At 41.6% G+C, this 13,948-nt stretch overlaps 1 protein-coding gene across 1 annotated transcript in view; it reads right to left on the bottom strand.

The window, feature by feature from the left end:
- Positions 1-13,807, bottom strand: part of KAT14 (lysine acetyltransferase 14) — a 34,635-nt gene extending 20,828 nt beyond the window's left edge. The window contains 3 exon segments of the mRNA XM_032351484.1: positions 6,600-6,721; positions 11,100-11,218; positions 13,524-13,807. Coding sequence (XP_032207375.1) covers positions 6,600-6,721; positions 11,100-11,218; positions 13,524-13,782 — 500 coding nt within the window. The 5' untranslated portion in view covers positions 13,783-13,807.
- Positions 13,808-13,948: the final 141 nt, after the last annotated feature.

The raw sequence follows: 13,948 nt of genomic DNA, 5'->3' as shown, positions 1-13,948 counted from the left end.
GGGGCACCTGGGTGGCTCAGTCAGTTTCAGCTCAGGTCATGATCTTAGGGTGATGAGACTGTGCCCCACGTGTGCTCTGTGCTCACCAGGGAATATACTTGAGATTCTCTCTCTCCCTCTTTCTTTGCCTCTCTCCCCATCATGTGTACTCTCCCTCTCTCAAAATAAATATATATTAAAAAAAAAAAAAAAAAAAAAAGGAGAGGCTCTGAAGCCTGCCTGGCTTCAAGTCCTGGTTCTACCACCTTCTGGCTGCCTCAGTTTCTCCTTCTTTAAAATCAGAGTAACAGAAGTTAGCTCAGAAGGTTGCTGTGGGGATTAAATGAAATAATTCAAACAAAGCTCAAAATAAAACACTTATCCCAATTATCATGATTATGGAGTTCCACAGGCTAATTGAAATGAAAGTTGTCTTTATATGTGAATTAAATACAGCTTTCAAGAAAGTAAGCAAGAGAGGGGAGCCTGGGTGGTTCAGTGGGTTAAGTCTCTGCCTTTGGCTCAGGTCGTGATCTCGGGGTCCTGGGGTCAAGACCCACATCGGGCTCTCTGCTCAGTGGGGAGCCTGCTTGTGATTTCTCTGTCAAATATAAATAAAAATCTTTAAAAAAAAAAAAAAGAAAGAAAGAAAGAAAGAAAAAAAAGCAAGCAAGCAAGAGAATCATTAGCCCTAGTGAACAGTTCACTTTACCCCAGGAGTCAGATGCAACGCTCAGGCAGCTCGTTTGCCTACACATAACAGAGTGGAATAAAACTATACATTATGTTCCACAAATACAGTTGAACACTGGGGGAAATAACCAGTTTTGGGGGGGAAAAAAAAAAAGAAATATGTAACAAAAACTTGAAATGATATGTAAAACGTCAACTATTCAGATTCCTGTTGAAAATGTTTTTAAAGGCAACTGTTGTATTTCCACCTTGAAAACACAATTACCTGAAATCCTGAAACACGGTCTCTCATTAGAAGACCAGCCTTAACAGGTGGAAAATATTCTTAGGAGGCAAAAAGAAAAAAAGGATTCTTAGGGACAAAGATGTGCTAGAAAAGAAAGAAAAACTACAAACATATGCTTTAATAGGCACGAGCACTCTGAGATGGGGACAATGATACCTTACCTTCCGCCCCAGTGTTTTGGTCCCAGAGCACCTCTCCTACATTCATACCTTTTCCCAATCTTTCCAAGCCCCACTGTTGCCCAAAGGATAGTGTGGGCGTTGGGGGGAGGGGCTGTCTCACACAGTAGGCATGCTAGTCTAGATGATGGTGCCCCTTCCCCCAAGTCCCTGAGGCACAGCTTACTTTCCTTCCAGCTTTATTCTTTCTGTTGCTCTGACCCAGTAACTCCTACTCTCCTACCCTCAAGATTTGCTTACTCTTATTTCTGCTTGCTCAAACCTGCTTCTGAATCCCTGAAGGGAATTTTACATTTCAGCTACTGAACTTTTCAGCTCCAGAATTTCTTCTTGGTTTCTTTTCAGTTTTTTTTTTTTTTTTTTTTTTTTTTTTTTTATTTGACAGAGAGAGAGATCACAAGTAGGCAGAGAGGAAGGCAGAGAGAAGCGGACGGGGGGTGGGGGTGGGGGGGAAAAACAGGCTCCCTGCTGAGCAGAGAGCCTGATGTGGGGCTCCATCCCAGAACGCTGAGATCATGACCTGAGCTGAAGGCTGAGGCCCAACCCACTGAGCCACCCAGGTGCCCCTCTTTTCAGGTTTTTAATCTCTGTTGATATTTCTGTTTTGTTTAGACATCATTTGCTTGACTTTCTCCACATCACTTCTTCGGGCATCTTTACCACAGTTGTTTAGGTCTTTGTCTGGGGATGCCTGGGTGGCTCAGCTGGCTGAGCGTCTGCCTTTGGCTCGGGTCATGACTCCAGGGGTCCTGGGATCGAGCCCCGCATCAGGCTCCTTGTTCAGCGGGCAGCCTGCTTCTCCCTCTCTCTCTACCTGCCCCTCCCCCTGCTTGTGCTCTCTCTGTCAAATATATCAATAAAATCTTTTTTCAAAAAAAGTCTTTTTCTGGTAGATCCACTGATAAGTCATTTTCAGGGACAGTTTCTGTTGGTTTGTTTATCCTTTGAATGGGCCATACTTTCCTGTTTCTTTGTATTCTTTATAAATTTTTGTTGAAAGTTAGATATATGAATTTAAAAATGTAGTAACTCTGGAAATCAGACCATTTTCCTTCCCTGCAGTTTAAGCGTTTTTGTTTTCCTGATTGTTGTAAGGTATTTCTATATCAAAGATCCGCCTGAGGTATAAATTTTAAGTTCTTCTCGGGTCATTCCCCTGGGCATGCCCAATGACTTTCTGATTTCCTCTGTGTATGTGGTTACTTTTGACTGTCTTACTCTTCCATGTCTGGCTCCGAAAGGGGGGCAAAGAGAAAAATGAAGGTGGGGAGGAAAGTGCCAGCGTTTTAAGTCCCCTTGAAGTCACTGCAGCCAGAGGGAAAAGGGCTGACAACCATTCAGGGGAGGTGCAACCCACCTCTTCATATTCATTTCTGTGATCAGAAGCAGCAATCAGTGATCCAAGCAGATTCCTGGTATTTGGAGGACTAGGTCCTTTTTGTCTACCCGGACTCCCACAAGCTGTGTATGAGCTGCTTTGGGAACAAGTGCATTGCTTGCCGCCACAGGGCTGAACGGTGTGGAATGGGGAAAAGTCACTGTGCTAAGAGCCGAAATCCACCACAATCAATGTAATTTACCTTCCAAGCCTCCCCCTGGAAGTTTCAAGACTTCAATATAGATCGAAGATCCAAAATAATTACATCAGACAGATTCTGCCATTTCAACTGTTTTAGGGAAAGACTTCTGGTGCTTCCTACCCTGCTATCTTCCTGGAATCCTTGCCATATCATTTAAAAATTTTTAAATAATATGAATGTGTTTTATCATATTTCATCAAATGTAAGATTCATTGACTTTAAGATATACCACTTTATGCACAACAAAACAAGAAATCTAGCCATCAGTTATGACACACTATCCCTTGTAAGATTGTATCCAGCTTGTATCCAGCTATCAGAGATGTGAATATAAGAATGTGTGCATTGTAAAAATCAACTAAATATGGTAATAGAGGAAAGTATTCAAAGTATTCTTCACTAATCAAAGATCTCCTATATACTGAACACCTGAAATTAATAAAACACTGTTATGTTGAACTACACTGGAATAAGAAAAAAAAAGTTGGGGACAGATGCCTGGGTAGCTCAGTCATTAAGCATCTGCCTTTGGCTCAGGTCATGATCCCAGGGTCCTGGGATCAAGCTCCGCATCGGGTTCCCTGCTCAGTGGGGAGTCTGCTTCTTCCTCTCCCATCTACCCTACTTGCGTTCCCTCTCTCGCTGTCTCTCTCTCTCTGTCAAATAAATAAATCTAAAAACAAAAGTTACATCTCCTAGAAAAATTCAAGGCTGGGATTATAAAAGCAGATTAATTGATCGCACATACAAATGCAATTAAACTGCAGTAATTAATTAAAGCTTTTGTACACATTTAAACTTGTTTCCACAACATGTACATAAAGTCTTTTGAATAAACCTTTACATATTTCAACTTCAGTAAAACATTAAAGGCATATAAAAGCAAACATCCGAAAGAAAATGTATTCATAAAAGCAAACATCTGAAAGAAAATGTATTCAAATCTTGTACTTCATTACACAGTATACTATACTCTTAGATCCTATGCTAAGTGAGAAATACTTATCATTAAGAATTTAAAGAACGTCGGGGCGCTTGGGTGGCTCAGTGAGTCAAGCCTCTACCTTTGGCTCAGGTCATGATCCCAGGGTCCTGGTGTGGAGCCCCGTGTCAGGCTCTCTGCTTGGCAGGGATCCTGCTTCCACCCCCCCACACACCCTCTGCCTGCCTCTCTGCCTACCTGTGATCTCTGTCTGTTAAATAAATAAATAAAATCTTAAAAAAAAAAAATTTAAAGAATGTTCTATGGATAGCAGAATGAAAATCTTCAGTAGCTATGAAAAAGCTCTAACTGTGCATGTCCTCTGCAGGATGCTTCCCTGGGGCATAGTGATTCTGCCTATGTTCACAGAGATGTGTGAGTATATATGCACTGACTGACTCTGGCAAGGGGTTTCAGGTGGCTTTTCCAATAACTGATGCTGACAGCAGAGTCCCCAGAGCAAAGGACAGCACTGAGGCAGGAAACTGAGTGACAAGGAATCACAGAGCAATTTTTTTTTGAGAGAGGAAGCATGCACACGTGAGTTCGCAGGCCCAAGCAGGCAGGGGACCGGCAGAGAGAGAATCCACTCCCAGGCTGGGGCAGGCAGGGCTCAGTCTCACGACCCTGACATCACAACTTGAGCCAAACACAAGAGTCAGAAGCTTCACCAAGTGAGCCATCCAGGCGCCCCACATAGAGTAATTTTTAATGTTCCTTCAATCCTTCTGATGAGATCAAGGAGAAGGGTTGTTGCTTTAAATTCTCCCTAACAACCGCTGGTACCCTTTTTAATCAAGACAGAGGGTCTCGATTGCATTTACAGGCCTTGGGATCCAGCTACAATTTAATAGCACTGTTTTATTTTTAGCACACCTATTTTTATAGTGTCATTCTATGTATGGCAAATGATATGGGTCTTCTACTTACCATGGTGGTTTGAAGTTTCTTTTTAGAATGAATGTCTTTATTAAAAAAAAAAAAAGTGTCTGAATTTAAATAAGTAAATGGTAATTCAAGTGATACACTAACACAGCCAAAACCCACTAGTTTAATGGCTAAACTGCACAGAAACTGGAGTAATTAATGCCTTTCAGTAAAGTATTAAAAAGGAAGAAAGCCTTGGCTGATTCCTCTCAGAACATGCTCTGCAAATGAACAAATGAAACAACTGAAGAATTTATGTTAAAATGTGGTAAAATCCTTAAAAACAGGCAATTTAAATCCAATTTCTTCAAGAAGACAATCTACCAAGCAGAATGGCACTAAGATCAGGAAAACATTCCAAGATCTAATTTTATCAGTTTTCTCCCTTTCTTGCGCCTTATAAATGGGGTGTATTAAGTTCCATAAATAGTGCTAAATCATTAAACTAAGACAACAGATTTCCTTTCTTAAAGAAAAGAACCAGTTATACTGTCAATTCTTTTCTTAGTAGCACTAAATAACTCAAGAACAAAAATAACTCCTTTTGTAAAACCGAACTGAATCTCTTCTATTTTCTCTGCACAGCGAGCATTCAGAAAGCCGCCACTCCTCTCGGCTGTCCGCCCTGAGCTCCCAGTGATGCTGGCAGAGCTGTGACCTCTCTGCGCCGGACGAAACAGAGGCCACAGTGCCTTCAGAGTGAAGGCAGGTACAGACTCCCTGTTCTGATTGTGATCAGAGCCTGTGGCACATCTACTCTGACCCAATTAGGCAAGATTTATGAACCTCACACTGGATGTCAGAGGGCAACTAACAATCAGCATCTCACACGATTTGCCAGTGCAGCTGCAAACTCATTAATCCCTAATAGCAATAAAAATCTTGTTGATCTCAGTATCTGTGCACTGGATTACTGAAGCAGCCACCAAGGAGGCGTGCTCAGCAGGAAAGTCAGTGCACTATCACGGAGAAGAATGAATGAGCAAGCCTTATGCGTATTAATGCGCCTAGACTTTGCTAAGCGCTGCAACACCAAAACGTTATCAACAGGTTCTATCTGCTAGTTAATAAAAACAAATACCGCACTGCTAGGAGTCCATTCATGAAGAGCAATTTAAAGAGGTACAGTCCATCACTGTCATTTTCTTCCTCTGACCTTCCGTAAGATACTGATTTCAAAAGGACATGATGACCCTATATCCCCACATTAGAGTTACTCATCCAACTATGAAACAGCCTCATGCAACCCAATGTTCTATGTTTTAACTTTCTAAAAATCTCTTCAAATCTCTTCATGCTCAGTAGAAACTAAAAGTTTCCTCTAAAGTAGGAGGAGAGAAGTCTGGAAACCTATACCTGTTTTTAAAGATATTATTCATGAGAGAGAGAGAGAGACAGAGAGAGCACAAGTGGAAGGAAGAGGTAGAGACAGAAGGAGAAGCAGACTCCCCACTGTGCAAGGAGCCTGCCATGGGGCTCAGTCCTAGGGCCCTGGGATCACGACCTGAGCCGAAGACAGACGCTTCACTGACTGAGCCACCCAGGCACTCCTAGAAACCTATACTTCTAATAGTATATGCTTCCACTTTGGTTTTTGGTAAAAAAATTTTTTAACTTAAAAAAGTAACAACATTTTCTGGAATTAAAACTTTCTCTGGGGTGCCTGGGTGGCTCAGTGGATTAAGCCTCTGCCTTCGGCTCAGGTCATGATCCCAGGGTCCTGGGATCGAGCCCCGCATTGGGCTCTCTGCTCAGCAGGGAGCCTGCTTCCCTTCCTCTCTCTCTGCCTGCCTCTCTGCCTATTTGTGATCTCTGTCTGTCAAATAAATAAATAAAATCTTTAAAAAAAAAAAAATTCTTTGTAACTGCCACAAGTACGAATTCCTAAAGGGCTTCGTTAGGCTGTCTCAAACCTTGTGTACCTTGCACTTTTCTTCTTCATTCAAGTGTAAGTTTTTTAAAAATCACATTACCTATTCCCTAGTAAAAAGGTCCAATGTTTCTCAATAAAGGCGCAGATATCTTCTTTCCATCGGAAATAACCTTGCCGTCCACTTCCTTCTAGAGACAAGTTGTACATTGCCAGCATGACAACCTGGAACACAAATCCAACAAGGGCTGGGAGAAAAGCATCATTAGGGATGCTAATCTTCCAAGGGAAATGGTCATTGTTTTATACCTGTGTAGGAATGGGTGGGGAACAGAGGGTGGAAAAGAAAGGATAATACCTTGGAATAGTCTCAGTAGAGAATTTTATTTCCCGTTTTGCTTCCAACACTAGTGCTTCCAGCACTAACCCACTACAGTATATGCAGTTGTTCCTGACACACTGCATATGCAGGGCTGAGGTGTGGCTGAACCGGTCAGGATAAGAAACAGCCATCCTAAGCAACTAAGCAACCTGTCGTTGCTACTCCCCTCCGCAACCCTGTTCCCTTCATCTCTCCATCCTAAATGAAATGCTAAGCAACTAAGCAATCTGGCTGTGGTTACTACTCCCACCCCACCCCATCCCTGCATCTCTCCATCTTACACAATGAGGCACTAGATAGGTGATAACCTCTGGCCGTGAGCCCTCCAGGTACCTACTACAGCCCCCATTTTCTCACTGCTGGGGCTGACCTTTATTAAATATTTTGAAAGTTACCCCTGCCTATATATTTTTCTAAGCTCTTTACAGAGCAGAAACAGAAGACTCTCAGAATTTCAAAGCTGAAAATAATGTTAGTCACCATCTACTCAGTGTTTAGCCATTTTCATACATAGAAATCTTTCTTCGGATGACATTAGCATTAGACAGAGAGGCCCGAGCCAAGAGGTCTGGCTGCTCAGCCCGCTCTGAGGCTCCAAGACACCCCCAGAGCTCCATGTGAAAACTCCTCATCTGGTCCAGCCTTGCTTGTTTACAGGTAATGAATTCATGGTCCCAAATTGGGAAGTGTTTTCCAGAAATATAAGTAACACATGTTCACTGTAAAAGATTTCAATAATAGAAGAGCAAAGAGGGAGTAAAAAGCACTCTGAATTAAATCTACCATCAAGAAACAATCAATTCTGAGACATTCAATCACCATGCCTTTAGGCATTTCTTCTTACATTTACACGCAATTTTGAATTACGTAATTTCATATAAATCGATAAAATGATACCAGCTATTCAAAACTATGTTTTCGGGGCGCCTGGGTGGCTCAGAGGGTTAAGCCTCTGCCTTCAGCTCAGGTCATGATCTCAGGGTCCCGGGCTTGCACCCCACACAGGCTCTCTGCTCAGCAGGGAGCCTGCTTCCGCCTCTCTCTCTACCTGCCTCTCTGCCTGCTTGTGATCTCTGTCAAATAAATAAATGAAATCTTATAAATAAATAAATAAAACAAAACTAGGTTTTCAACCTAATAGAAACAATGATTGATTTGGGGCCACTGAAACTGAAAAGGGGACAGAGAATCCATGAAAAGACACTAATTTGATTCTTCTTTCCAGAAAGCGCACCCTGAAAGTGTAAGGGGGCTACTGAACGACAATTCAGGCTCCCTACCACCTGTGCTCACAGCTTGAGACCCCCAATGGTCCAGAGGATAATCTGACTTCAAGGGCCTGGTAATGCTGAACACTTCTAATAATGCTTACGTTTCCCATTAATTGAGCTCCCCCCTCCTTAGACTCCTGCAACTTACAGACAGCCCACCAAACAATTAACCTCATCTATAGAGTTTTCACGTTCTTCCACACATTTTTGAAACAGGTCCCCATCAGCCAACAAACATCTTCTTTAAAACAGTTACTGTCCACTGGGATTTACTATTTAATGGATATGGAATTTCAGCATGGCAAGATAAAAATGTTCTGGAGATGGACAGCGGTGATGGTTGCAAAACAATGTGAATGTACCTAAGGCCACTGAATGATATGCTAAAAAAACAGATAAAATGGTAAACTTTCATGTTATATATATTTTACCATAATTTTAAGAACTTATTGTTCAAGAAATACTTTAATGAGAGACTGAAATGAGCTGCTTCTGCCTACTCCCAAAGCGCTCAGACACATTGATTCACTGTTAATCTCAGTTGTAGAGACATTGTCTGCTACTCTATTTCTGGTATTTTGGGGGGGGGGGGCGTACGTGTGAAATATTTCATGACTTTAGAAAGTTAAAATTCATATATTAACTGGAAAATAACTTTTTCTATAACCACTTAGTATTTATCGCACAAACTACAAACTCAATATATGAAGGAGATGGTTTTCCTCCTCTCCTGGAATCTGTAATCCTAAGTAAAGGAATCCCAGGTCAGTGTTCGGCTCTCCCACTACCAGCCCAAGCCCATCAGTGACAGTGTGTCCCCAGGGCAGAGATCCAGGCTGGCAGAGCCACAGCAGGCACTTCACCAGCCTGTGCTGGGAAACACCCAGAAAAATAAGGAGAATAGGTCATGGTACATTCTCTACCTGCCACAGAAGAGTAAATGTCCAGGATGAGAATGTAACAAGTCCCCTACCCTTCCCAAACACATGATTGAGCTTCTCCTGCATTTCCAACTGTGGTTCACAAATCACCGAGGAGAGAACACAAGAAAGGGCTTGGAAAAAAGGTCAGGAGACCAGACTCCTTCACTAAGGGCATTTTGCGATCAAACAAGCATTTCTACTTATTACTTGGATGAATCAACTAAGTTAAGATCTAAAAAGATAGTAAAGCTACATTCCAGTATACTGGTTGGTGATATCGATCAATAGAATCTATCCAAAACCATCTGATTCCCTTTCAGCTCTTTCTTAAGAGTCTGGGTTTTTTATGTACGACTGGAAATACTGGTCAGTAGTTTACCAAGACCAGATCTACCAAGTGTCTGACCTACCACTTCATCATACCAGGGTATTATCTCCCATCAGTCTGTCTTCTGGCAGTACAAACATGATTTTCAAGTGATGTTAGTATAATTAAATGTGCAAACTGAACCAATATTCTATCTTCTAAGCAATATACCCAAAAGCCGGTTGTTCTTTTCAAAAGAACCTCAACAGGGGCACCTGTGTAGCTCAATGGGTTAAGCCTCTGCCTTGGGCTCATGTCATAATCTCAGGGTCCTGGGATGGAGCCCCACATCAGGTTCTCTGCTGAGCGGGGAGCCCACTTCCCCCTCTCTCTCTGCCTGCCTCTCTGCCTACTTGTGATCTCTCTCTGTCAAATAAATAAGTAAAAAAATAACCTCCACAAAACACTCGTATTCTTGCAAATAAACTATACATATTTACTATTCTTGCTCTTTACGGCTTTTTGAGAAGCTACTTGCAGATCAAATGCAAATCTGCCATGGTTATATGCATCAGAGTAATCTACTAATATTAATCTGACCTTGTCTAGACATAACATCCCATGCACATGCTGAGAAAAACATAATTATAATATTTATGAGGCTATGGCCTCAGTACAAACTTCCCTTCGTTTTCCACTTGCATATTTTCAGCCAAGTCAAAAAAGGCTCCGTAAGTTCACCACTGACAGATTTAATTAGCACATCTCCTAGGGAAGCACTGATGATTAAAATAACTGTCAAAGCTGCTAAAGCAGCTGCAGTTTATAAGGAATACCTAGTGGCTAAGACCATTTCCTCTACACTCTCTCATTACCCTGTGTATTTCCTTCCTAGCAAAAAAAATGCTATGGGTAATTAACTCATTTATTTGTCTGCTTACTGTCTAAAATAAATACCTAGAATGCTAGCTACCCAGCTGTCTCAGTCAGCACCACAGTCTCCAGGCCTGCAACAGCAATGGGTTTGTCTGAGCCACTCAGTAAGTATACTCCATTCATTTTTAGACCTTACTGTTAACACTGGCACCCTGTTCTAGACATATTAACAAAGCCAAAAAAATTAATGCACGCTGGAGAGCAGGAAAAAGCTACTAGTCAGGCTACTGTTGGCTTGGATTACGGTGCTGGTACTAGAGATGGTTAAAAGGTGGTCCTAGGTATTCACTGAATAAAAAATATTCAAGTATGTCTGTGTTCAAATATAGAGAAACTGGATTTATGTTGGTTTATGCAATGAGCCACATTATATCTCCCAACGATTTGTGGCAGAATCTTCACATTCTTAAAAATGTAAATATGGCCATCTTTACATTTTTTTTAAATGGTTTTATTGTTCTAAACATGGCTGCCAGAAAAATGTGAACCTCACTTTCAATTCCATTAAAATTAGAGTTTGGTAGTACATATAAATGAAATTCTGCGTGTATCAGAGGTTTTCAAGAATCTCAAACCTAATTCACTAAGTTAGCATTGAGTACTTTTACAAAGAACTCCTTTCTCCATATATTTGGAATATGATTTTCATTGTGAAATAAAAAGTGACCCTCAAAATAGCTCAAAACTCCATGTCTCGAAGTAAGATCCTCATTCTCTGAATATTCATTCCAATAAATTCTTTGGGGGATCATCCTCCTGAATTCGAGGACAGCTTTTTACTCACTTGCTGCCACGTAAGCTTCAGCCTTTCATACTGCTCCTTGCCATCTTCTGAGCAGTCAGAACAAGTGAACCTAAAAAAATTATCACCCTTAAGGTAACTGAGCTGTTCCCTCAGCTGACCTAGGAGAAAAACAAAAAGGCACATCACAGGTTTATCTACAGCAGTGTTTATCAGTTTATCAACCAGATTTTCCATGCTTTCCATGTTTTTCCTTTTTCAGCCAACCCATGATAGCAGGATGGGAATAGGGAAGGTAGAAAAGATTTTTGTTTTCTAACATAGTATATGCCTGTTGAGATCTGTGATTCCCTAACTTTTACAAGATACTGGAAAAGCAAGTTTTTATTGCTGTCACTGGATTTTCCAACTGTTGATATTCCTGACTCCTACGGGTCTCTTTGCATTTTTTTTTTTTTTAAAGATTTTATTATTTGACAGAGAGAGACACAGTGAGAGGGAACACAAGCAGGGCAAGTAGGAGAGGGAGCAGCAGGCTTCCCAGGGAGCAGAGAGCCCAATGCAGGGCTGTATCCCAGGACTCTGGGATCATGACCTGAGCCAAAGACAGATGCTTAACAACTAAACCACCCAGGCACCCCTCTTTACATATTCTTCCAAGAAACATCTGAGTTCCCACTGCATGCCAGGTACTGGCATAAGAACTGGAATACAGTACCCAAGACAGTTTGCTCTTAGCATTTGATGAATTTTGAGGGTCACAGATGAGGAAATGTCATCACAACAGCACAGTGGTTTTCCATCCTCATGGCGCATCAAAACCACTCAGGGAGTGGTTTTGGTTTCTTAAAAATATGCCTGGGCCTATCTCACACAGAATGAGTCGATTTCTGAAAATGGGTGTGGATCTCTGCCTAATGTTCCTCAGGTGATGCTGATGCTCTGGGAGACAGGACAGCCACTGGAATGGAATGTGCTGTGTAACATAGGGCAATGTGAGGGCACAGAAAAGGGAGGCCCAACCTCTAATAGGAAGATGGGAGGCCTAGAAGAGTGGGGTCTCTAGGGGGCTTAAAGAAGGACTAGAATTGGCCAGGGGAAGAGGGGTGCCTGGGGGCTAAAGAGACACACATTCGAGAGGAAATTAAAATGTGCCAAGACCTTAGGATAAGAAAGAATTGTTTGTGGAGAATTAAAAGCTCACCCTAACTGCAAATTTCTAGTTGTGTGGGGACAGGACACTGACAAGAGAAGCTGAAGCTAGCAGGGTCTATCATGAAAGACTGTTTAAAATACATCCTGGGGACACCTGGGTGGCTCAGTTGGTTAAGCGGCTGTCTTCGGCTCAGGTCATGATCCCAGTGTCCTGGGATGGAGCCCCACATCAGGCTCCTTGTTCGGCAGGGAGCTGCTTCTCTCTCTGTCTCTGTCTGCCACTCTGTCTGCACGTGCTCGCTCTCACTCTCTGACAAATAAATAAATAAAATCTTAAAAGAAAAAAAAATACATCCTGAGGACAAGGAGAATGCCATTGAGATTTTCAGCCAGGTGTGTGACTCAATAAGCAGACACTGCTCAGAAGCAACATTAGCTAATGCATAGAAAGTTCTAGATTTTTTCCTATGAAATGAAATGAAAATGTTAACTTATTAATAGTAACAATTATTCTGAATAGTAAGTCCATCTTAAACACATTTCCACATACCAGAAAATGACCCCTTTCACATATATATATATACACATATACATACACACACACACACACACACAGAAATTTCTCTTAGTTATAAACACAAAGAATTCCTCCGGTACATATGTCTTTACTAGTCTCTGCCTAATGCGAAAATCCTGTTTTGGTAAGACTCATGATGGCTGGCAAAGCATGCTCCTTGAAAGCCAGAAAGCTGGCAGATGCAAAGATTAAGTTAAAAGCGTGAGGTATCAGGAGAGCATGTGTGTGTGTATCTCTTGCCAGCAGATCTAGGAGGCCAGCAAGTGGAAAACAAGAATGGTCCCAGAAAAAGAGCATAAAATACTTTTAATCTGCTAATTCTCACTTACTTCAACATTCAACAGCAGTTTTCCATGGGAGTTAAATATTACCAGAGTAACTTGAACTTTAATTCTATACTTACTGGGCCCATTATTTGGCCCCAAATCTGTGACATGATCTTGTTAGAACAATGTGGCTAATTCTTTGAATAACGCAGAATTTCCAATTTTCTGATTTTTATTGGATTGCCATCAAGAACATTAATTTAACAACGTGAAAGGTTGACAGTAATTTTTATTAATACAAATGTGTCTATGCTTTATAGAAATCTGTCATTAACCAACTAAACTAATAATAAATATAATAATTATCTTTTTATTTAGGTCCATTTTACATTTCATGTTTTGTTCAGATTAGAAAAACAAACCTCTACACAGGAAAGGACAAATGAAAGGAATTGAGAAGCTCCTTACTGGCTGGTATCCATTTTTGGCACTTGTCACAGAAGTAGGACAGCTGCTCCTCCATCCACGACACATCTCCTTCATCACTGTTGAGGGAATCCCCACTCTGATCATGAGATAAGTCCACTGATGCCTGGTCCTCCGATTCCACGATCAGGAGAGTCTCCCCCTCCACCTCTCCCTCCTCCAGCCCTTCTGAGGTAGATGTTCTCGTGGCTTCATCGTCGTGCCGGCTTATCAAACTACCCAGGTGGATGTTACTATCCATCCCTTCCTCTCACAGGTTCCAAAGTCCTTTTCACTAAAAATCCTAAACTCTGGACACGAAGCTTACAGGGGCTTCCACCAGGACCACAAAGACAGAAATTCTTCAGAAGAGTGTCTGCCTGCTTCTTGACTCAGACGGGACTTTCAAAGCAGTAATTTAGAACATA

This window comes from Mustela erminea, chromosome 7 (assembly GCF_009829155.1).
Source record: "Mustela erminea isolate mMusErm1 chromosome 7, mMusErm1.Pri, whole genome shotgun sequence".
Taxonomy (NCBI): Eukaryota; Metazoa; Chordata; class Mammalia; order Carnivora; family Mustelidae; genus Mustela; species Mustela erminea.
Note: the sequence above shows the minus strand (reverse complement) of the source record. Positions and strands in the feature narration are given on the sequence as shown.